The 24,286-nt window shown below is 40.0% G+C and overlaps 2 protein-coding genes across 3 annotated transcripts; one reads left to right on the top strand and one right to left on the bottom strand.

The window, feature by feature from the left end:
* The first annotated feature begins 4,858 nt into the window (after positions 1–4,858).
* On the top strand, positions 4,859–8,532 carry LOC149817389 (uncharacterized). Its single transcript, XM_089987070.1, has 3 exons — positions 4,859–4,921; positions 8,149–8,260; positions 8,384–8,532. The coding sequence occupies exons 1-3, from the start codon at positions 4,859–4,861 to the stop codon at positions 8,530–8,532; spliced, it is 324 nt and encodes a 107-aa protein (XP_089843196.1).
* A 7,776-nt stretch (positions 8,533–16,308) lies between these two features.
* LOC149817388 (uncharacterized) lies at positions 16,309–20,398 on the bottom strand. Of its 2 annotated transcripts, XM_089987349.1 has the most exons (5): positions 20,145–20,398; positions 19,421–19,491; positions 17,235–17,340; positions 16,828–16,960; positions 16,309–16,584 (listed from the first exon to the last, which is right to left on the bottom strand). In XM_089987349.1, the coding sequence occupies exons 1-5, from the start codon at positions 20,219–20,221 to the stop codon at positions 16,429–16,431; spliced, it is 543 nt and encodes a 180-aa protein (XP_089843475.1). In that variant the 5' UTR covers positions 20,222–20,398; the 3' UTR covers positions 16,309–16,428. The 2 variants fall into 2 exon arrangements, with proteins under 2 accessions (XP_089843475.1, XP_089843476.1); XM_089987350.1 differs by lacking the exon at positions 19,421–19,491 and having other exon boundaries at positions 20,145–20,188.
* Between the last annotated feature and the right edge of the window lie 3,888 nt (positions 20,399–24,286).

Below are 24,286 nucleotides of genomic sequence, written 5' to 3'. Positions count from 1 at the left end.
TTTTTGAAACCTGTTTTCCCAAGCTTCTCTTTTTAGGGAAGCGAGGAATTTTCTGCTTTCAAAGTGAGCTTATCCATGTAGCAAGAAGCTTCTGACAACTATTGATAGCAATTTTTTTTTTTTTATCAAAATCATGTAGAACTTTTGGGCGTAAAAAATATTACACGGCTTCAAGGAAAATGCCAATAATTTTATCGTCCTCTAGTGAGTAGAGTACTGTCTAACTTGCTTACTTGAACATAATCCACCCCATAGAACCTAATGATCATAACCTTGTTATAATTGATTCCCGGGAGCAATGTAAATCCCAAGATGAATTTTTGAATTGTTTGCTGTAGGCCAAAAAATATTTCGTGTCAATCAGAAAGTGACGTGCTAAAAACATTAAAATAATTAATTTTAAGCATTATTTATAATTATTAAAAAATAACCAATTCAAGTTAGCATCGTATCGATTTTCTGCCGATATGATACGGCCTATACTCACCGATACTGACAACATTGGGCTGCAAGAGGCTGGCATACTGAAATCAATCTTAACCTTAATGCTTATAGTCACCATGGTCGATAAGTCTCTTCTAACACAGTTGTCTACAAATTTTTTACCTTTGTCATACATTTAATTGGCTTCATTGCATTCAATTATTTAAGTACAAGAAAAGTACAGTGTAAAGCATTGATGCCACCTTAGGAGGACCCGTCCAAATTTTCCTCTCTCCATTTGACATGTTTGCTTGCCTCCTCCAGCTGGTGCTTATCAAAGCAAACATGAATGCTAAGATGCTTCATACGACATGTCAAAGCCTAACTTATTAAAAGCGAGATTAGAGTCGTGCATATCTCATGCACGCTTAGTATATCAAAATATCGAAAGTGATATAGTCAAACGAGTCAATAGAGTGGGGCAATGCCAATTGTCAGTGCAAAGTGCCTTCAAGCTTATGAGAGACGGGTGCGTCACCTTTTCATGATGAACGCATAAGCAGTCGAGGGTTGATATAGCTAGCTACGCGTCCAAATAAACATCACAGACCTTAGAGTAAGCATCAAGTTCCAAAGATGCACCAAATGAGGGGTATATTATATTTTGACACTTGTGGGCCCCACAAAGAGTAACGTACATCCCGTGGAGAACAACCCGCTATGATGAAGAAGACCTTTCGGCCTCCAGCCTAAGCTAGTTGCTAGTTTGACGTAATGAAACTTCTTAACTAAGAGGAATCACCGTCATTCGACATGCACTCGTCGAGCCCCTCACAAGGGTGCGAAGTTGGACGGCAAAGCGGGCAGCTAGAGCGGGCCTCACACATGCTGGTTGATGCCCATGAAGAATTTGCATACTCGTGAGCGCCCTCGTGCACTCTGATATGTTACTCACAAGATATAGGGGTTGCTCACTTCGGACTGCACGGTTATGCACCAATGCAAGTCAAAAGGAAGGTCTCCTATAAGAGAAACCCTAATATCCCTTGAAAACACACCGCTTTTGTTCTCAATGAATTTCTCAAACATAGACTTTGTATTTTGTTGAAACAATTGCACTGAGGTCTTTGTCATATATGAATGTATCAGCAAGATTTCGATCTTGGCTTAGTAATTCTCAACGTGCAAGGAGATGCACATCCCCGATGTTCTGGTGGGCCCGCACTGGTGTGGCACCTCCAGATGAAGTTGTTCCTATATGTGATCTAACTTCATAGACGTGTTTCCTACATATGATTGTGCAGAAGAATACTCGACCGTGACACATGATTTCTGTATGAAAGTGTTCAGAAGAATACTTGCGTCGGCATGAAATGACTTGATGTTACTGACATGGAAGACTGAATGTGTTTGAAAGTGCGAAGGAACTTCACGCTTGTCGGCAAGGTTGTCTACACGCTTGATGATAAGAAAGGGGCCTTCGTATTTGCGACCGAGGCCCTGATTGAGTCCCTAGAAGATCCTGGTTCTCTCCGGGTACAAAACTGAGAATTGACTCTTCTTGGGTTGATGCCCGAGTAGTCAATGAGGATGGACTATAAATTTGTTGGTGATATGTCTACGCTGGTTCAAATCCAGCTCAACCCAAGAATTCACCGATCCATGAAGATGATATAACCAATCCATACTCTAAAAATACATGACGATATAGAGGAAGAAAGACCATATAAAAGGCCTACTACTGACCTTTTATGCGAGATGATATTGAAGGTTACATTTGCACCAACCTGATCTGCCAGCAAGATAAGCCAAGTAATCAGAAGCCCGCAGGACTACTCGAGCCTCTTCCTATTCCAAGCCGTCCGTGGGAGAGCATCTCCATGGACTTCATTTTGGGACTACTGAAAGTAAATGGCGGCAGTTCGATCTTTATGATAGTGGATCGATTCTCGAAGTATGCTATCTTCATGCCCACCGGTACAACCGAGCGAGTCACAAGTTTGTTCGTGAAGCATGTTGTGACCAAGTGGGAGATCCTAGAAAACATTGTCAACGATCACAACCCGCGCTTTACACGAAAGTTCTGGCAGGAAGTGTTTCGATTGTTGGGGATGGAGTTGCACTTTTCAACGTGCTTCCACCCCCAGACAGATGGCCAAACTAAGAGAACCAACACTTGCCTTGAAGAATATTTGCGACACTTTGTAGATTCAAATAAAAAAGCCTACGTAGACCTTCTGGACGTTGCGCAGTTTTTTCACAACTTGCAAAAGTGTGAATCAATTGGACATAGCCCCTTTAAGTTGGCAACCAGGATACAACCCCAGATGTCGCACACCATCATGACAAATTATAAGGGCAAGGTGCCACTTTCCCATCGTTTTGCTCAAGACTGGCAGGATCAAACAGAGCTGGCCAAGGTGTTCCTGCACAAAGCTGCCAAGAGGATGAAGAAGTGGGCGGATCAGAAGTGCTGCCCTGTGGAGTTCAAAGTCGGAGACCTAGTATTGGTCAAGCTGTACCCTGAGAGAACCAGGATCTTTCGAGGTCTCCATTAGGGCCTTGTCCGCAAATACGAAGGCTCCTTTCCTATCATCAAGCCTGTAGGCAACCTCACCTACAAGCTTGAAGTTCCTTCATACTTTCAAATACATCCAGTTTTCCACGCCAGTAACCTAAAGTCCTTTCATGCTGATGAAGAAGACAACAACTGTAACTAACTGACGCAAGCACCAGCACCTCTCTGCACAACTGACGCCAAAGAAGTAGAGTACATCATGGATCATCTGTGCAATCATCAAGGACAGATCAAAGAGTAACTTATCAAGTGAAAAGGATTGCTATAAGAAGAAGTCAGTTGGGAGAAAGCGAAGAACGTCCACCAGTTTCTCTCAACAGTGGATGAGTATGAAGCATGGGCCCTGTCATCGACGATGTTGACAACTTAGGTGGGGGAGAATGTTAGGCCCAAACATTTTGCACAAATTTTATCTTTTACTAAGCCTACCAAAAATCCTGCATGGCTCACATGGACCTTTCAGTCTTGTAATGTTTGTACAATTTTACGTACTTGTAATTTGCATTTTCCTTAACGAGATTGTGGTGTACAACACCATTGTATATTTTCTGTATTTAATGAATTGATTATTATTGAACGTTCCTCTCTCTCCCCTATTCTCTCCTTCTCTCCGCTTTGTGTGATTGTTGCCTCCTTGTAATTGTGCATTTACATGCAATAGTGCCTGCGCACTTGTTGCTTCGAAAGATCCGTTGCGTTTGCTTTTGAAACTCGCTAAAATGCTTATTGGCTCAAGGTTCCCCAACACTGTATGGGCATCTCAAATTTAGTCTGTGACAACATGCCATAGCGAAGGTATGGGCTTTTCACTTAGCAATGCACACATCACCATAAGCCCCTCAGCACTGCACACACATGTGCACCGCTTTAGGCTGGTGATGAATAAAGTTTGTCATATTCTCCTCCACTAGAACAAATCAATGTCTTCATCGATACTTCTCCAATTGGGAGACAACAGAATCTGAGCTGCAGGAAATGGTGTAGTGCAAACATCCTTTAGGAGTCCGTGTGTAAGGCTGTAGCGCAGAGTCGGGTTCTTAGATTAAGCTCAGTGTTAGTCCCTTCAAATGTGGTGTTTGAAAGCCACCAATGATGCACAATGTGAGAATCATCACCCACTAAGATACACAATGTAAAGAAGCTGCCTAGGGAGTTCCAAAGTTGGAGGTTGTCCAATCCTCCTTAGAACAGCGAGTGTTTGGCACCCGAGGTGGTTCATTGAGTAGTGCAACACGACCACGAGCAGACATGACCCAACACTGCAGCGACATGGCATATTTTGAAATTGCTATGGAGTTTCTGATAAAAATCAAGATATTCCACTCTGTAGAGTATGAGAATCATCACCCATAAATATGCACGACATGGACAAGCCATCATGAAACTCTTGAGTTAGAGGTGGTTTAGTCCTCCTAACAAAACAAACGTTTGGCACCCGAGGTGGTCCATTAAGCAGAGCAACGCGACCTAGCAATGCAGCGACATGGCATAATCTCCTCCACTAGAACAAATTGACGTCCTCTAATTGAGAGGAGATTGAAGCTGCCATGAAGTTTCTGATAAGACAAGACCACTCTGTAGTGTGAAAATCATCACCCACGAAGATATGCGCCGTGGACAAGCTACCAGTTAAAAGCAATATTCATAAATCTGGGGTGGTCATACGTAATTTAGAACAATTATGTATGCCTACTTGTAAATCTTCTCTTTACTAATCCCTATTTAAATAGGTGATTAGGGTTAATAAAAGTCATGCTCTCTCTCTCTCTTTCTGTTATCTCTCGTTCTCTTGTCTCTTTAAGATAGATAAAAGTCTGGTAGTTTCAACATGGTATCAGAGCGGGTCTCCCTTATAGGATGACGCTGTTGCTGCTGATCGTGGTGATGAGGCTGCTGCTAATCGTGAAGGGTGAAGAAGAAGTGGGTGTCATGGATCGTGATCTACTCGTGGACCTTAAAAAATCAGATCATGTCTAATCATCGTGATGCATAAGGAGAAGCATGCTGATCATCGTGATCTGCTCGTGGATAAAAAAAATCAGATCGTGTCTGATCATTGCGACGCATAAGGAGAAGCACGCTGATATGAAGACTGCGATTGGATCTGAAATAAAGAGATCTTGGTTCAGATCTGAGTGGTGTCGTCTTGGGTTAAAAAATTTAATGGAGGATGTTAAACTATGTTGCAGTTAGCGATCTGATCGGAAAATAGTGATCTAAAAAAAATATAGATTGTTGTTGAATGTTTGCGATTAGATCATTACCGTGGAAATTAAATGGTAAGGGTTTCGGGCTTGAAGTTGGTAGTCTTACTGAAAATTCCAGTCTTGAAGTCAATAGTCTTTTCTTAAAAAAAATTTATATATTCTGTGGTTGTGGTGATGATCTGATCGCTATTCAGATCTGGAAGCAAATTACACAGGAGAATCTTTGTTGCACAGAAATAACTGGGTTGTTAGAATTTTTTTTTGTCGTGTCTAGTTGCTGTCCTTGGTGAGCAAATATTTTTTTATGGCTGAGTCACATGCTCAAGATAACGACCAAAAAGCACAGATCATTGAGGAATATAAAGCCTTTACGAATTCATTTTCGTATGGAGCTTCAATTAAGCTAGATGATACTAATTATACACGGTGGTCTCACACCTTCATGATGTCGGTTTCTGGTCATCGGAAAAAGCATGTCCTATTGGAATTGGAGCCCACTGAAAGAACCAGAAAATATGTCACCTGGGATGGAGAGAATGACATTGTGATGTCATGGATAATGAACAATGTTCATATAGTTGATGGACTGATTTATCATACCTTAGCTAAACAAATGTGGGACAATCTCCATGATACGTATTCTCATGAAACCAATGTGAGTCGTATTCTACAAGTTGAGCAAAAAATTTAGCAGTTGCAGCAAGGAGAACATACTTTGGCCCAATATTATGCCTTTGTTAAATCTGTCTTTGAGAGGCTAAATGCACACAGACCCTTATGTTGCACCAAACAGAAGACCCATCAGTAGCAGACTATGGTTGCTCGGTTCCTTACAGGGTTATCATCTAATTTTTCAGTTGCCAAAGTTTAAATGCTAACTAGTTCTGATGTTCCTACTCTTGCAGAAGCCTACAATCGTCTGAGTAGACTTGCCATCACTCTTCCTCAAACCCAATCTGAATCACAGGCATCAACCCTAGCAATCACCTCAGGTCATGAAAGAGGTACTTTCTTGAATTTTCGAGAAAGAGGCCACAATCACAGTATAGGAGAAAGAGGAAGGCTTTAATGTACATATTGTGGTAAACTCAGACATCTTGAAGATAGGTGCTGGGATAAGACTGGTCGACCTCCTATCCCATCACCTAAACAGAATGTGTCCAAGGCTCAAGTTGCTAAACTCGAGGCAAAGACTCCCACTACCTCCTCCAGTGATTCAGTTATCCTCAGTCGTGCAGAGTATGATAAATTATTGTCTCACCACCTTCCTAGTTTGAGTGCTCCTATGCCTATTGTTGATGTTGCATGCTCTATAGGTGATAGCATGAGTTATCAAGGTAGTAGATGAATTATTGATTCAGGTGCCTCTAGACACTTATGTGGGACTCCCCATAAATTTTCAAAGTTAAATCTTATTGCTGAACCTCGCAATGTTATACTTGTTGATGGGAGATCTCTATATCCCCTACACTTCAATTGATTAATGTCCTTCATGCTCCTTCATTTCCTTAGAATTTACTGTCTGTTAGTCGTATTGCTAAGAAGCATAACTGTAGGGTGATATTTGATCATGTGTGTTATATTTTTCAGGACTTGCTGACGAGGAAGAGGATTGGTGGAGGCCATGAGGAGGGTGGTGTCTATTATCTACATCAGCCAGTTGGATCCATGAATTCTGTGTTCGAGCCATCTTTCAGTACCTATCAGTGGCATCTCCGTCTTGGTCATGTTCTTTTGCCAAAGCTTCGTAGACTTATTCCTCAGATTTCTCCGTCTGACTCATTCCAGTGTGACGCCTGTCAATTGGGCAAACATCACAGAAGCTCCTTTCCTTCTAGTTAGAGTCCATCGAGTCAAGGAATGTTTGAGATTTTGCATGCTGATATATGGGGACCTAGTAGAGTTCCTAGTAGATCTCAATGTCATTATTACTTAGTTATTGTTGATGATTTTTCTAGATTGTCACGGGTTTTCTTAATAAAAGAAATGTTAGAGGTTGCCTCCATTCTTATATCTTTTGTCATTGAAATAAAGACTCAGCTTCATTCTCTTGTCAAGATTATCCGCACTGGTAATGCTCTCAAGTTCAAGTCTAATGAATTGTTACAATTTTAACAAAATCGTGGCATCCGTCCTCAAACCGCTTGTGCCCATATATCTCAGCAAAATGGAGTCACTGAGAGAAAACATAGACATCTTCTAGATATAGCTCACACCCTTATGTTGCAATCAAATATGCCACCCTCATACTTGGGGGATGACATTCTCACTGCTTGTTATCTCATTAATTGTATAACTTCTTCATCATTGGAAGAACAAGTTCCTTTTCAAATTCTCTATCCTAATGCTCCACTTTTTCCGATTTTTCCCAAAGTATTTCGATGCGTCTCCTTTGTTCATAAACTTGGACCTAACCGTGATAAATTATCTGCCCAAGCCATCAAGTGTGTCTTCATTGGATATCTAAAGAATAAAAAAGGATACCGGTGTTATGATCCCATCTCTCATTGAGAGTATGTTAGTGCCGATGTATCTTTCTTTGAATCTGTTCCTTACTTTTCTACTACTACATCTAGACTATATGTTGAACAAGGTGATGCCATGCCTCTTCTCGTTCCTCCTTTTCCCTTGGAGTAGTTTACATAGACTATTCATCATTCTCAATCTCCCACATCTGCTCAGTATCGTGATCCTCCCTGGTGTACACTCGCAGATCACCACCTGAATCAGATCCTACATCATCGCCTTCTTCAGAAGTAAGTTCGCCTGAAAATATTAAGATGTCTAATATTGAGGATGACAGATGTATAGCTATTAGGAAAGGTACAAGACAATGCACATTACATCCTATTTCCAAGTTTGTTACTGAAGCAAGGCTTGGGGTTCACATGAAGAATTTTATCTCAGCTTTATCTGCCACATCTGTTCCATCATCATCAGGCGTTGTTAGATCCTAAGTGGAAGCAAGTGATGCAGGTTGAGATGGATGCCTTGCTCTCATGCGACACATGGGACTTGGTTGTTCCACCTACTGATGCAGATATCGTTGGATGTAAGTGAGTCTACACCATTAAGGATAACTCGGATGGATCCATTGAAAGATACAAAGCCCGGTTGGTGACTAAAGGGTATACTCAAACATATGGGGTTGACTTCTTTGAAACTTTTTCTCCAGTCACCTATCTTGGGACTATTCGTCGGGTCATATCTGTAGTTGTTCATTGTAGGTGGAGTTTATGCCAGTTAGATGTGAACAACGCCTTCTTGTATAGGGATTTGTCTGAAACTGTGTACATGCAGCAACCTCCCGAGTTTGAGGTTTAAGGGGAGTGTAGCAAGGTGTGCAAACTAAAGAAGGCCATATATGGCCTAAAACAGAGTCCCCATGGATGGTTTCAGAAGTTATTTAAAATTATGTCTGCATTTGTCACAAAAGATCTTGGTTCTCTCAAATACTTCTTGGGCATAGAGGTGGCCAGAAGCAGTGAGGGGTTAGTTTTATGACAGAGAAAGTATGTACTTGACCTACTGCAGGAAACATGGATGTTAGGTGCCAAGCCAGCCAATATACCAATGGATCCTAAACTTCATATGTATGATGAACAAGCAGAACCAATTAACAGTAGTAGTTTTAGAACCTTGGTTGGTAAACTTTTATATGTTACTGTAACAAGGCCAGATATCTCCTTGGCTGTGAGCAAGATAAGTCAATTCATGGACAAACCAACCTGAGTGCACTGGCAGACATCTATGATGATTCTGAGGTATTTGAAATCCTTTCCTGGAAAGGGGTTGCTATATAAACAAAACTCCAACCTTGATATACTTGCGTACTCAGATGCAGACTATGCAGGGGCCATCGATGATAGAAAGTCCACCACAGGGTTCTGCGTGTTTGTAGGAGGAAACTTAATTACATGAAGAAGTAAAAAATAGACTGTGGTAGCTCGTTCAAGTGCTGAATCAGAATATATAGCTATGGCTCAAACGAATGCTAAAATGATGTGGGTTAGGTCCATTACGAGAGATCTACAAGTGATGATTCCATCCCCAATGTTGATGATGTGTGATAATAGAGCATCCACCCATATAACTAACAATCCAGTTTCTCATGAGAGAACGAAACACATTGAAGTTGATTGCCAGTATATACGTGACTTAGTGCAGTCGGGGCATATTTCTACTAGTCATGTGACTTCTGAGGACCAAGTTGCAGATGTCTTCACCAAGCCTATCGCAAGTGCAGGTTTTTCAAGCTGTTGCAGCAAGCTGAGCATGATAGATATATATATGCTCCCGCTTGAGGGAGAGTGTTAAAAGCAATATTCATAATTCTGGGGTGGTCATACGTAATTTAGAATAATTATGTATGCCTACTTGTAAATCTTCTCTTTACTAATCCCTATTTAAATAGGTGAATAGGGTTAATGAAAAGCATGCTCTCTCTCTCTCTCTTGTCTCTCTAAAATAGATAAAAGTCTGGTAGTTTCAACACCACCATTAAGTTATGAAGTTGGAGGTGGTTCGGTCCTCCTAGCAGGGCGAGTTTTTGGCACCCGCAAGTGGTCTGTTAAGCAGAGCAATGTGACCACGAGCAACGCATTGCCCAAAGATCGTAACAACGTGCGCCAAGGAAGCAATATAATTTTCAGCAGATATGAGTTAGTCCTTCGACAACTGATGGTCCTTCGAAGAGGGGCTGCGCAGCGTCGACTTCTCCCAGCAAGGCATAACTAACAGGTTGGGCATGAAGTGTCTTCACAGTTTACTCTCATGCACCAAAGAGCAGAGGTTTAGCCTCCAAAGGGTGTAGCTTAGAGTGTTTGGAGTGTTTGTTCCGTAAACACGAGAGGAGTAATGGAGTGTGAGGGTCCTCGCATCATCCTAGTAAAGGTGAACATCACTGAGACAGCCATCGAGGTATGTCACCAAGTCCCGCTGCAAGGACAAAGCGCCAGGAGCTAGCAATCCTGACGATGCCATTTGTCACCCGACACAAGGTAGATAAAGCAACCGACCGAGTGAAGATGAACCAAGTAGGTGGTGTTGACGATGGGAAGCGTGCAGAACCCAACTGTCAATGAGCACAAATGACACTAAGGCAAGGTGCCAAGTGAATAAACCAAGTGCGTGGAGAGAAGAGAGGCATTATGTCGAGTCTCTCCCATTGAGAAGGTGAATTGAATCAACTGATTGCGCTACGGGACTCCCTAACCGTATTGTCGCACGAGCACTGAAAGCGAGCAAGCTCCACGTGTGAGACTTACTCTTGAGAGATCGGACTGAAGTAAAACACATCCCCTTAATGCGCTTAAAAAAGGAAGGATCACCACAACAAAGAGACCAACCAATGAGTAATTTTTCGTGCAAAAGTAAGCAACTGTAGAGACAAAGATCACTGCAAAGCCTTATGAAGCGTCCCATAACCGCTTCACTAAACTGGGTAGCAACATCTGTCGATAGAAAAATAAACAAAATAACAGGCACAGGTCACTCCCTTGCGACTCCAGGTAGTAGAGAGTGAAGAAAGTGTAGGAGTCACTTCTATATTTGGGAACTCCATTATGCAACGATCAACCTCCAACAGTGTTGCAAGTACCCTCAACGAAGATGATAGATATCCGAGTATAAACTTTTCCACAACTCACACTTGTAGTGTGTTGTGTCTCAATCACTTTGCCACAATTTGACTAGTAAGGGATGATGCAGATAACTTGAAGAATTCGTACAAATGATACTATCAAAGAACAAATAGCCAACAGAGAAGATGTGAACCAAGGCAATTTCTATTTCAATAGCAGTTTGAGTGAATCTGACGATGACCAAAACTGACAAGCAAATATCGATAATAGCTTGAGGCAACTCTTAAACCAATTTGCTGCACTCTTATACCAGTGTGGTAGGCTATGATACTAGTTGTTACGGCCTTTTTTCTCTACGTCTTCCTAACTCGCGTGGAGAGAGAGATTGATGAGTTATCTAGGCCGTGCGACAGACAACTTGTCTTAGGCGAGGAGCTACATAAGCCTAGCGAAAGCGAGATCAGAGTCATGCATATTTCATGCACGCTTAGCACAACATGATATCAAAAGCGAGAAAGTCAAATAGGTCAATAGATTGGGGCAATGCCAATTATCACTGCAAAGAGCCTTCAAGCCTATGAGGGATGGGTGCGCCGCCTTTCTGTGATGAGCGCACAAGAAGTTGATGGTCGATATAGTCAGTTACGCGTCCGAACAAGCATCATGGACCTTAGAGTAAGCATCGAATTCTAAAATGCACCGAACGAGGTGTATATTGCATTTTGGCACTTGCGAGCCCCGCGGAATGGAGTGTGCACCCCGCGAAGAAACCTTCACTATAATGGAGAAGACCTTTTAGCCCCCAGCCTAAGTCAGTTGCTAGTTTGACATAGTGAACCTTCATAGCAAAAAAAAATCATCGTGGCTCGCCATGCACTCGTCGAGCCCCTCGCAAGGGTGCAAGGTTGGTCGGCAAAGCAGGCAGCTAGAGCAAGCCCCATACATGCCTGCTGATGTCCATGAAGAATTTGCATACTCATGAATACCCCCGTGTACTCTGATGTACTACTAACGAGATATAAGGGTTGCCCACTCTGGACTACATGGTAGTGCACCAATGCAAGTCAAGATGAAGGTCTCATATATTAGTATTAAGGGTGCTGCCCCCCCCCCTGCTAATAGGAGGAACCCTAATATCCTTTGAAAACACACCGCTTTTGTTTCCAAGTTCTAGAACATCAACTTTGTATTTCGTCAAAACGACCACACTGAGGTCTTCGTTATATATGAATGTATCAGTGAGATTTCGATCTTAGCTCAGTAAATCTCAACATACAAGGAGATGAACGACCCCAAAGTTCTGACGGACCCGTGTGGGCACTAGCGTGACACCTTCAGATGAAGTTGCTCATTGATCATGCATATAATTCAGGGTTTATTAACATTTAAATATGCATGATTTTATGAAATAATGTTTCAAAAACCCAATTTTATGTTAGTTTTTGAGTAAATGTGCTAAAATAATTTAAAATTAGAAAATGAATAAAAAAATAGTTTTATTCTACATTCTTATGCCTATTTTTAGTTTTAGTTGGTTTTAGTTTTTATTAAAAATAAAAAAAATTTAAAAAAATAGTTTTATTCAATTTAAGTTTTTTTTAGAAAAGAAAAGAAAAAAATATAGTAGATTAGTTTTGAAGTTCTTTTATAAATAGTTTTGTTTTTGAAAAGTTTCACAGTTTTCTTTACTTTTGAAAAGAATAAAAAAAATAAAAAATAAAAAATAATAAATAAAAAAAATATATAAAAATACAAACCGGGTGGAACCGGTTTGTATTTTAAAAAAAAAAATATAGCAAGTAAAAACCAAACCGGTTGGAACCGGTTTGAAAGTTTTGAAAATAAAAAGGGGTTGTTTCAAACCGGTTCCAACCGGTGTAAATCCTTTTAAAAAGGGGCGTACAACAGATCGGAGGGGGCTCCATTTTTGCGCCAAAATTTTCTTTTCCCCCCTCTGCTTTTCCCCTCTTCATTCCGTTTCACAGTTGCCGGATCTTACGATACTTCTTCTTCTTCTTCTTCTTCTTCTTCTTCTTCTTCTTCTTCTTCTACTTTTTCCTCCAGCAGCAGTAGCAAAGATTCATCCGGTGGCAAAGAAGATCGTCAATCGATGGCGGCGCCTGAAGTGGAAGCCACTTCTTCCTCCCTTTTTCCGGTAAGTCCTTCTTCTTCTTCTTTTTCCAATTAGTTTTCTTCTTCGTTTTAATTTTTTTCTGAAAGATAGTCTATTGAATCTCAATTTGGAAAATAAAAAAAAAATATAAAAAGAAAACATAAAAAGAAGAAAATTCTGTGAAGAATCCGACGATTGACAAATATTCTGCCGGAATATTGTTTTGATGAATAAGTTTCTGATCTGATCGAAAATTTTGATATAAATCCAGTGGATTAAATTCAACATATTGAAAAAAAAAAAATCTGTTCTAAGATCGATTCCAGTGTTATCCGATGAAATTTGTGTTTTGAATTTTCCGGCAGCCATCAAAGATCTCTTGTGGATTATCCTTTGATTAACAAACTGAAGAATGTTTCAATTCGTATCTGATAAGGATTGAAGAAGCTTTGATCCAGCAAATAGCTGCTGGAATGCTGTGTACAAATTGAAGAATCATGATCTTCTGTAAAAAAATTCATGGTGAAATGGCCGGACTTATTTTTCTTGCTGGAAGCTCTTGCTTATTCTGAAAAATTCTGCTACAGTCCATCAAAAAGAAATTTGATATTCATCTGAAGAAAAGAAAATTAATTTGCTTCATTACATTTGATGCATGAGCAACTAGAATCCAGAAATTGAATGCTGGATTTCTGAAGTAAATGACTGAATTTTTTTAAGAATCCGATTACATGTAGTGTGAATTTTCATTCTGAAAGATATTGAATATATACTTGAATTTCTGTGAAATTCTGTTTTGTTGTTCTGTTCTCAATTAGATCATTTCTGTTTTTTTTTTCCTTTTTCATTCAGTTCAGTTTGTCTTTTAAATTCCTTTTCTTTTCATTTTGATAAAATCAGTTTTTTTAGTAAATTCATATTTTCTGTTTTGCAAAATCCTTTTTCTGTTTTACATTTTATTTTCTATATTTTTGACATAGGTCGATTTGTTGTTTGTTTTTCTTCCAAGGATTTCTCTTGTTTTGCTTTAGTCAATATCTCTTACAAATGTGTTTCTTTTGCTATGTCTGTGTAAGTTTTCAGCTTGTTTTTCATTAAGTCATTCCTTGATGATTAAAATTCTTGATTTTACTGTTTTCAAAAGTTTTAGTGTTGTATTTTTCAATATTGTAAGTGCATAGCTTGTTAATAAAGTGTTAATTGTCTTTACTGTTCATTAATTGAAATAATTAGATTTCATAAAATGGAGTGTTAGTTACTTGTGTTAGTTAAGGTAGTTTCAATTGTCATGGAAGTCTTTTGATAATATTCTTCAGTGTTCTTTAACATTTAGCTAGTTAATATAGGTTTCTATTTCTATCTCTGGTACTGCTCGTGTTCATTGAATTTGTGCAGGATAACGAAGGAGTGGAGCAGAAGTGATTGCATGACATGGGAAGTGCAAGAAAAGAAGATGTTTTTCTCTTATTTTAGAACTTAGGAATTCAATTGGGTTTGTAAATATTGCACTTTACGCCCTCTGCGAAGGGTATTCATTTGTTGTAATAGCTAGTTGTGTTTACTTTTCTGAACATTTTACATTTCCATATTTCGGCAATAAAGATTAGTTTAGACTTGTGTACTTGAATACGATATATTCCCGTTCCCTGAGTTCGACCCGGTCTCATCCACTAGTGAGAACCGGTTTTTATTATTTGATGTCTGGTTTTCACATGTTTTTCATAAAAAAATCTTTTCAAAATTACAACGATTAAAAGAAGACATCACTCATTTCTATGATCTGACTTTACGAATGCGTTCTCCACATATGATTGTGAGAGAGAATACTCGTGACACATGAATTATGCATGAAAGTGTTCTGTTTACAGGCTTAAAGTTGAGACGGGATGAGGGTGACGTAACACCCATGAAGCATGGTACATGACTGCGGGTAGCCGAAGAGACCCCTTTGTGGCATGAAGCATAAAGCTGGGTAGATGTGCTTGAGAAGTAACACACACACTTTAAGCTAGTTTGCTGAGCTGCTTACAAGCATAACGTTGTCGCATGCCACCACCGCATGCCATAGCCGAGGCATGGGTTTTTCACTTAACAATGTACACGTCACCATAGGCCCCACCACACACGCATGTGCACCACTTTTGGGTGGTGACGAATAAAGTTTGGCACATAGCACAACTAGTGCTTGTCCATGTGATCGTGGATAGATGAGGTTAAGAGTCTAGGAAGTGTGACCATGTCGACTGATTGATATGTTGTGTTACGAGCATGAGCTATTGCAGCTTAGTGGTTATGGTTAGCTATGGTCCAGCCCATAAATGGATGGATTAAGAATAAGTCCGGTTCAGTCTGAGCTAAGGACGACCATTAATTGAACTGCACATCTGCTAGTATAGGCAAAATCAACAAAACACATGAACTCCATAGAATGCAATTTGCAACAGGCCCAAGCCCCAAATGAGCAAGCCCATTGCCACAAATGAACCAGTTTGAAAGAGACAACCCCAATGCCTGTCCTAGCTTTACATTGGTAATCTGCGATTTGCTTGTCTTGAATTATGGCAATAGTACAATATTCACTGATATATCCAGATGCAAATGGGTCGGATCCAAGATGGTTTTGCAATTTTTCTGACTGAATCCAACTCCCCCATGTATTTAGCTGTTCCGGATCCAACCCATTTGCATCCCTAATCCAGTCAACTGAGACCAAAGAGTCTCGCTGTGGGGGAACCTCATTTCATGCAGGAATACGACCCAGAAATGAAAGGCAGGGCATGTTTTTGAAGCAAAGTGCAACCACACGAGCATTTTCCAACAAAAATACTTGAGAAAACTTTGTAAACTTTACATTGCACATGCATTTTGTCCAAACAACAGGTTTACAGTCTTGTAGAATTAACAGTTTGACACAGTGAGGCTGAAATTTCTAGCATAAGCATGGTCGAGAAAAGGTGATAAATGAAGACCATGAATTTATCCATTTTACACGCTCACCCAAGAATAATTTTTCTTTCCATAATGAACAAAAAGGCAAAGGAAAACAAATATTTTCCAACATTTGAAAAAGTTTTCGCTTAGGTGCTTCATAGAGATTAATAGAAAAGCATATTGTCTCTTCCCACTCGAGGGGTCAAAATCACATGGGACACCGAACACTTTATTCATCCAAAAGGTTAAGAAGAGCCATAAGTTTCTCCTAGAACCATAGGTTGAAAAATTTATCCATGAGAACGGAAATTTCTTTCCCATGAAACCTAAATCTTACAAATGCTCTCACTCTCTCTCTCTGGTGTGCAGACATACGCACACAAAATAAAAGACAAGGCAAAGTGAAAGCTTTTAGTTTTTTGGATGAGCAACCTGAAAGCTTCTATACAAGTAACTGTTGAACAGCTTCAGTACTTTCATCAATGGAACTTTATTAGCCATGGCACAATATGGATATTGTACAAAAAGGAACTGCGGCAAGAAGGTAATATAATACACATACCACGTTAAGCAGAACAATATGTTAGAGATTTCTTACTTTGACATAGATTTCAGAGAGAGAGATCTAAGTGGTGCCTTTGGACCTGAAGGAGGAGTTATAGATTTCTGAACAAGGAGCTTGAAGCACGGGAAGAAAAGTACATATAGTGCAGCCAGGATAACGGGAGCTGCAATCAACCAGCCGAGTAACTGCAAAAAAACATGAACTTGGAATTCAAGCGTCATTTGATAGAAATTTGTAAAGAGCAGATAAAAGAATAAGAAAAGTCTCTGAGAATGGGATTTGATCCCTAGTTCAAGTCCATCTCAGGGACAAGCACTTGAAGAACCAAGCCTTTTGCGACTTGGGCAAGTCTTCAAGTAGGAGCTTAGTTACATATATTAGACACGCCCAATTTCCAAGTCAAAATCTAAGTAAAAAAATTGCATTACCGCATGGAAGATGCTGATAAGAACATCACGCGAAGCTTCACCAGTGATAACCTTGTGTAGTGCATCAGTGGTTAGAGGGAAATGGGGACCACCAGTAACAACTTCACCAAAGCGCAAGAAGGGAACCACCAGACTGGGTGCAAAAAGGAGGAAAAGAAAAAGGAAATGAGAAAAGCATTAACAGAATACTACAGGAGCTGGGATACTATCTCTAAAGGTCACAAAATGAGCCAAAACTTGTCACTTGAACCTCACTAGATTGGAGGTTAACAATGAAGGACTCAGTAACACAAAACAAAGAAAACAAGGATTCCCAGCAACTATGATTGACAATCTTTTCACAATCTTGCACCCTAGTAACTTGATGAAGAGCAGAAATAAGCATAAAAGCTGCATAAATAAGGTACCTTAATTCTATTGGGGTGGCAACAAAATTAGCAAGCATCAACGTAGGAGCATGGCAAACGCTGCCAAGCAATGCAATGGCCATCCCACAGAGAAATACTGTGACACCTGATTATTTCAGAACTCAGATCAGTGGCAGCCACAAATTCCACATTTACACATACCCCTACACAATAACATCTGAAAACAAAGCTAAAGATATGCATGGAATCCACAATGCTCCACTCATGGAACCCATCTTTTTTTATTTTTGTATATTTAATGAGGGGAAATCCCAAATCAGTTGGTGGGGCTTCTGAGAGAATGATGCCCTACCAAGCCCAACCCCCAAGCAGTTAAACCCCCCCCCCCCCAGCCGTTCCCCTCACTGACCAGGAAGCCTGCTGCTTTGGCCTTGCGGCAAAGGACACCTATTGAATTCTTGAAATTCTTCAGCATGAATGACCGGAAGACTACTGCTATAAGGCATTTCCAAGCTTTCTCTCTGTCACCCCCTCTTTCCTGCAACTTAGAGAAGTGAGACACGTCCCACCCAAAACTCAGAATGTGCCAAGGCCTTAAGCTGACCCACCTAGCCAAGTGTGTGGAGCCCTTGTGGGCACTCATAAAATGCACTTATTGAAAGAGCAAGTGAAGAACATCTAGAATGAAAAGGGAAAGAACATTAAACAAAGTAATAAAGATCATATAGTGGGCATTCATCCCACAGCTGAACAACCAATACAGGGTGTCATGGTGGTGTTCCCCATCAGAAGGGAACTACAGCAGCATCAATTTAGGGCATACACTCGTTATTTATCTTAAGTGCAGATTTTTGAACAACAATTTTAAATCATTACGCTCAGAAACATTAAGTAATAAACACAAGTTGAAACTTGAAATGTAATGTAATCAATGATAAATTAATAAATGCATTTAAAATAAAGAATGAAGATCATTAAAAAAATAATTTATGAACACCTATTTTCAACTATTTGTGATTGGTGATGAGAGGAGAGATCCGAAGTGGACATTACCACTCATCTCTCCATTTCAACTACATCCTCACAAGGATGTAGTTGCCAACTCCAGTCTCATCACCTATTTTTTTCTCAACTCCCATCAGACATCTCATCTCCTCTTCGACACTGGCTCTCAAACACAGTCTTAGTTTCAACATATTGGCTACATCTATGCTCATGTTCTACATATGAGCATATATTACAACCAATACACTCAAATGGATTTCGGCCACAATAATGCTGGAAACAAATGGAGTTTGCACCACTTTAAACTGTTAAAGAGTGACACTCCTTGTGCAAGTATCTAGCCTTGCCATGAACAGAAACTGGCAGTGGCATGCTTTTTTGCACGGATGGCCTTGGAATCAATGTTTGGATCAAATTTAGATTGTTTGACCAACAAAACCCTTCGTAATTCTGTTCATTCCCTGTTAGTACATGAATCCAAATAATAACAATCACAATATAACATGTCTCCACTTTCAATGGTGTAAACAGCAAATCCGGTGTTTAACTGCTCCAACAACCATGCGACCCATCTTTTTATTTCCTGTTTGATTGTATAGTCCACATTGTCACTTATTTTTATGACCAATCAACCCACCTCTCCAATGTTTCTTGCAACATTTATTCAACACATCTCCCACACCTTCCACATAAAAAAGCTTTAAACTTAAAACCCCTTGAATTTGTGAAACTTATGCCCACTAAAGGGGCATTTCCGGCAGACATTGGTTTCTGACTATCCTTAGGGCACCTTTGCTTTGGTCACAGGTGGGATGAGCAATCACAGCTGAGAATCCAAAAGCTGTGATTGTTGGTCACAAGGTCAGTCTTATGACCAACTTTTGCAGGATTCAAGAGAGGAGCATTCTCAAGGGAGAATCACAATCACAGATTGCACTTTATGACGCTTCACTAAACTGGAGAAAGTTCTGTGATTGTGATTTGCAATCAAAGGAAGGTGAGAAATCCAAGAATCACAGGGCATTGCAACAATTGTAAAAACAATCACAACTGACAATCATAATCACAACTTCTACTTTTTCATATTCCACTAACATTGTGATAGTATGGTGATTGTGATTTACAATCACATGATCAAAGAATCACATGGCAATGCAAACATATACCAACAACAATTAGTATGAACAAACTCACACATAAAAATGTAGGCTTAGACATACCACATATAGGGAATACACCCAATGTGATTCCAAGAGCAGCAGAAAATGCGAGTTGCTTAGGTTCAGCACCCCTACGAAATAAAAAAAAGGAAAAAACAAACAAATGAACAAAAAAATTATATATACGCAGCTAGCATTGTGAATTTTACACATGTCAACTTAAATTTCCAAATATGATAACACAAAAAGCTTTATACATATGAAAAATTCAATCACTCATGTACAAACAATATACTTCTCCATCTCTTAATTAGAAAAACAGAAAAGGAATACCAATATGACATGATATATGAACCATAAAATCAAAACCATACAAAAAAGAACTCGATCGAAAAAAGCATCCGAAAAAAGTAATTCACAAAATATTGACGCATATGGAAGCCTAATTACCATAAAGAAATGAAAAACATGCATCCTCCATCTGCCACAGCCACATTTTCAAATTGAAAAGAGAAAAGCAAAGAGGAAACACGTTAACCATCCGCAGCTAACACCAAGAGCGACCACTAAATCCAAAAACTCGATCAAAACGTCCCCGATATTACACTACGAACTCAATCAAGAAAAATCGTATTCGTAACAGAATTAATCTCAATTCATGAAGAATAAACACATCCAAAAGACGATATAAACCCTAATAAAAATCGACACCAAGACGCACCCAACAAACTAAAGCAAAAAATAAAAAATAAAAAAATAAAAAAATAAAAAGCGAAAATCATACCTTCGAACAATCTGCAAGAAAGGATCAACGACATTAACATTGATCCATTGAATTGGACCGACTCTTAAGATCGCCATTCTTCTCCTTCTCCTTCTTGTTCTTCCCCCTTTTTCCTCTTTTCAACTAATATTCAGATTACCAATTCGAAGAATTTTCTATTTAGATGTTGGGTCACGGATGTTGAAGAAAAAAAGGGTTTTTTGGATGCCTTGAATTTGAAAAAGGGTAAATTAAAGGAACTACCTTTCAAGATCAATGAAAGGATGAAGGGAAATAAAAAAAACGCAGAAAACTATCCTACCCAATCGCCCCCGAGATGAAAAGAAACGAAGGTATTTATAGGAGGGAGGGAGAGATGTTTGAGGGTGCAAACGGGTTGGATTCGGGATGGATCCTGATAGATCCGAATCCGATATACAAACAGTATATCCGAATCCAAATTAGATCCAATGAGGAAAGGTTGAATTCAAATCCGAAATACAAGTAATAATACTGGATCCAGAAAAAATAGAAGAAAAGCAAACGATTTACATGTAAAAAGGGCAAACAGATCGTATTTTGTTTCGGATCAATATCAGCTCCGAAATAAAGTATTGATCCGAATCCGAAAGTAATCTGACTGAACAGATCCAAATCCCCACATTCGGATTTTACTTAAAGGATTCAAATCCTGAGATACCATTTGGATTCGGTTTGGATATCCAACCATATCCAATCAATCCATTTGACTTTCGGATTGAACAAATCCGAATCTGATCCGAATGGACATTCGGATTTTACTTAAAGGATTTAAATCTGGAAATACCATTTGGACTCGGATTGGATATCCAACCATATCCGATTTATTTGACTTTCGGATTGAACAAATCCTAATATGCACATTGGAATTTTACTTAGAGGATTCAAATCTGGAAACACCATTTGGACTCGGATTGAATATCCAACCATATCCGATATGAATCATACTAGATCTGAACGCCACTACGAACATTATGCAGCGGATCACTGTCCGAAACTTTATTGGAGTTAGACCAAATATGGCAGAGTTGAATCCAGATGCAAATTTGATACAATGATACCGGATCCGATAGGGAAAGCTTAAAAACAAGATCGTTTACATGTAACAAGCGCAAACAGTTTGAACCAGTTTGATCCGACTGAAAATGCTGACATGAGAGAATCAGAGCGTGAAAAAACTTTTATCATGTGTCCATATCTGATCCGAAATCACATCAGGATCTTATTTTAAGATCCAAATACTAGGATAATGCATTGGATTCAGAACGTAGATTTTACCTAAACTGATCCATTCGCATCCCTTCTTAGGGCATCCAATCGGATCAACAGGAAGGGTCCCAATCCAGCCTCATATAAAGACCGTGGCTAATGGCACTCAGGTGCACTTATTTATTTATTTATAACCCAAAAAAACTTCACCTGGCACGAAGACGTGGTCGTGCTGGCTCAGCGTGACATACCTATGGTTGTCGTTAGGGATGGCAGTGGATGGGGGAAAGCGGGCCCCGCCCCGCCCTGCCCCGCCTCGCCCCATTTGGACCGGGGATGAAGGGTATGAAATGGGGATGGAGGCGGGGACTTCGGGGATGGATTTTAACCTTTGTCCCCGCCTCTATCCCATCCCTGTTCGGGGATGGAGGCGGGGATGGGTGTACCCTTTTCCCCACCCCGCACCCCATCCCCGTTTGAACAGGGGATGGAGGACATGAAACAGGGATGAAGGCGGGGGTGGAGGTTAAAATTCATCCCCGCGGGGAATGGAGGTTCTAATCTTTAGGCGGGGCGGGGGTGGAGTCCTTGTCCTCCGCCCCGCACCCCATCCCCGTTTGAACCGGGGATGGAGGACATGAAACAGGGATGAAGGCAGTGGTGGAGGTTAAAATTCATCCCCGCGGGGGATGGAGGTTCTAATCTTTAGGCGGGGCAGGTGTGGAGTCCTTGTCCCCCGCCCCGCATCCCATCCCCGTTTGAACCGGGGATGGAGGACATGAAACAAGGATGAAGGCGGGGGTGGAGGTTAAAATTCATCTCCGCGGGGGATGGAGGTTCTAATCTTTAGGCGGGGCGGGGGTGGAGTCCTTGTCCCCCGCCCCGCCCTGCCCTGCCCCACTGCCATCCCTAGTTGTCGTGCGTGCCGACAGCGTAAAACTTAGAAGCTATGACCCTGCCCCTGGGGCTTATGCTATGTGTTGACTTGCGCAGAGGGGCAACACCCATGGAAATTGAACCTTGACTGTCCGTCTAGCAGCAGAGGCCCCACCCCACTATGCCACCCCCCTTGAGACCGCTCGAGTGCACCTACTTATCCAGAAAATTGGGATAAGCTGGGATTTTACAATCCTACTGTTGTCGGCAGACTAGATTAACACGAAAAACTGTCAATCTTGTCACTAATTTACAATACCCGCTCAACTTTTTTCAGTATCACATTTAACTGTTATCTTTGTTATAGAGACACATGGTCCTTAAACCGATTGATCATCACTTACAATATCTAAAATATCATGAATATCTGTTTCATTAACAAAATACGGGTTATTCCATCAGTGAAAAGTAAAAAAAAAAAAGAAGGTAAATTTATGAAGTGGTTTTTAATTACATTAGAAAAAGAGGGTATTGGAACATAAACAAGAAAAATGTAGAGCAGATTCTATAAATTCGTGATAATTTAGGGCATGTTTGGTCTAATCACATGAGATTAGTGATTCTCATATGGCCCCAAATCTGATGCCCAACACCCAACCAAACATGAGATTTATGGATGAAGTGATTTTAAATCTCATGTGATTGAGATTTTGAATCTTACGGGTGAAGCTGTGAATTCTAATCACATCACACTGGCTTTGCCAGCCTCAAAAAGGCTGTCATTGGAATGTTGGGGTTTCCAACCCCAAACCTGAATGCAAAGCTATACATATCTGGGTTTATATTTTTCATTGGATCATTTGAGATTCATATTATTTAGTTTGAATATTTTATTATTAGAATGAATATTGAATCTTAATAATTTATTCGTATCTTCTTTTAGTAGTTTAGTAAAATTAAGATTTATTTTTTATTTAATGTTTTATCAATAATAATAGAATGAGTCTATTAAGATTAAAATTATTCTCCTGTAAATATAGATTAGAGAAGGTCTAGGAGGTAAGACAGTTCAGAGTTCCAGGTTGAGAGTTAAAGATCATGAATTGTTATTTCTAATTTATTTCAATTATTTTCTGTTTTGATTAATTTTCAGTAATTTTTTATTAATTTTCAGCATTTTCTTTGTTATTTCTATTTTTTTTTTATGCTTCAACTCCAGTAATGACAGCCAGGGGGGGAGCCGGCCGGAGAGCCACCTCCGGCGAGCTCCCCCATGCCTCATCTGGAACCCAAACAGGGGCTCTGCTGGAAAGACCCAGTTTCGATTTATCCGTTTTCTTTTTTTGTACTGCAGCCACCCGATTGACTGGTATTAACCTAGTAGGGGTGGAGCTCGCCGGAATACCACCTCTGGCGAGCTCCACCACCTGCTCTGTGACCCAACAGGTGTCACCTTCCCTGTTTTGGTGTATCTGTCTTTTTTTTTTATCTGGAGGTGGCAGTCAAGTGGGCTCCACCTCGCCACAACGACAACCTAAAACATAAATCTCATGCAAATGAGATTCCTTTTCTCAGACTAAACAAACATAGGAATTGAAATCACATGAGATTCTAGATCATGCGATTTTGAATCTCATGACATTCCAAATCTCACGTGATTTATTTTCATTTTTTTAAAAACACAACCAAGGAGTCATGTGATTAGAAATCACACCCAATCCCCTGAGATTCGAAATCTCATGGTATGGGGTGATTTCAAATCACATTTGATTGGAAATCACATGCCCCATTTTCTCATGTTTGGTTGGTCATGAGAAAATGGGCAATATGAGAACCAGTCATACAAGTGAGAGTGATTTTCATGGGGCTGAACCAAACATGCCCTAATTGAAAACCGAATTTTATGATTGTGAATATCTTAGATTTAGGTCATGCTTCACAAGTGGGAAAATTGTGAAAATTCTGCACAAAAAATGCGAAAACAAATCTTTCCATGCACTTTCAAATGAGAGAAAATTTTCTATATGAAAACATTACAT

The sequence above is a fragment of the Nuphar pumila genome, chromosome 14, assembly GCF_984573655.1.
Source record: "Nuphar pumila chromosome 14, dmNupPumi1.hap1.1, whole genome shotgun sequence".
NCBI classification, from domain to species: Eukaryota; Viridiplantae; Streptophyta; class Magnoliopsida; order Nymphaeales; family Nymphaeaceae; genus Nuphar; species Nuphar pumila.
Note: the sequence above shows the minus strand (reverse complement) of the source record. Positions and strands in the feature narration are given on the sequence as shown.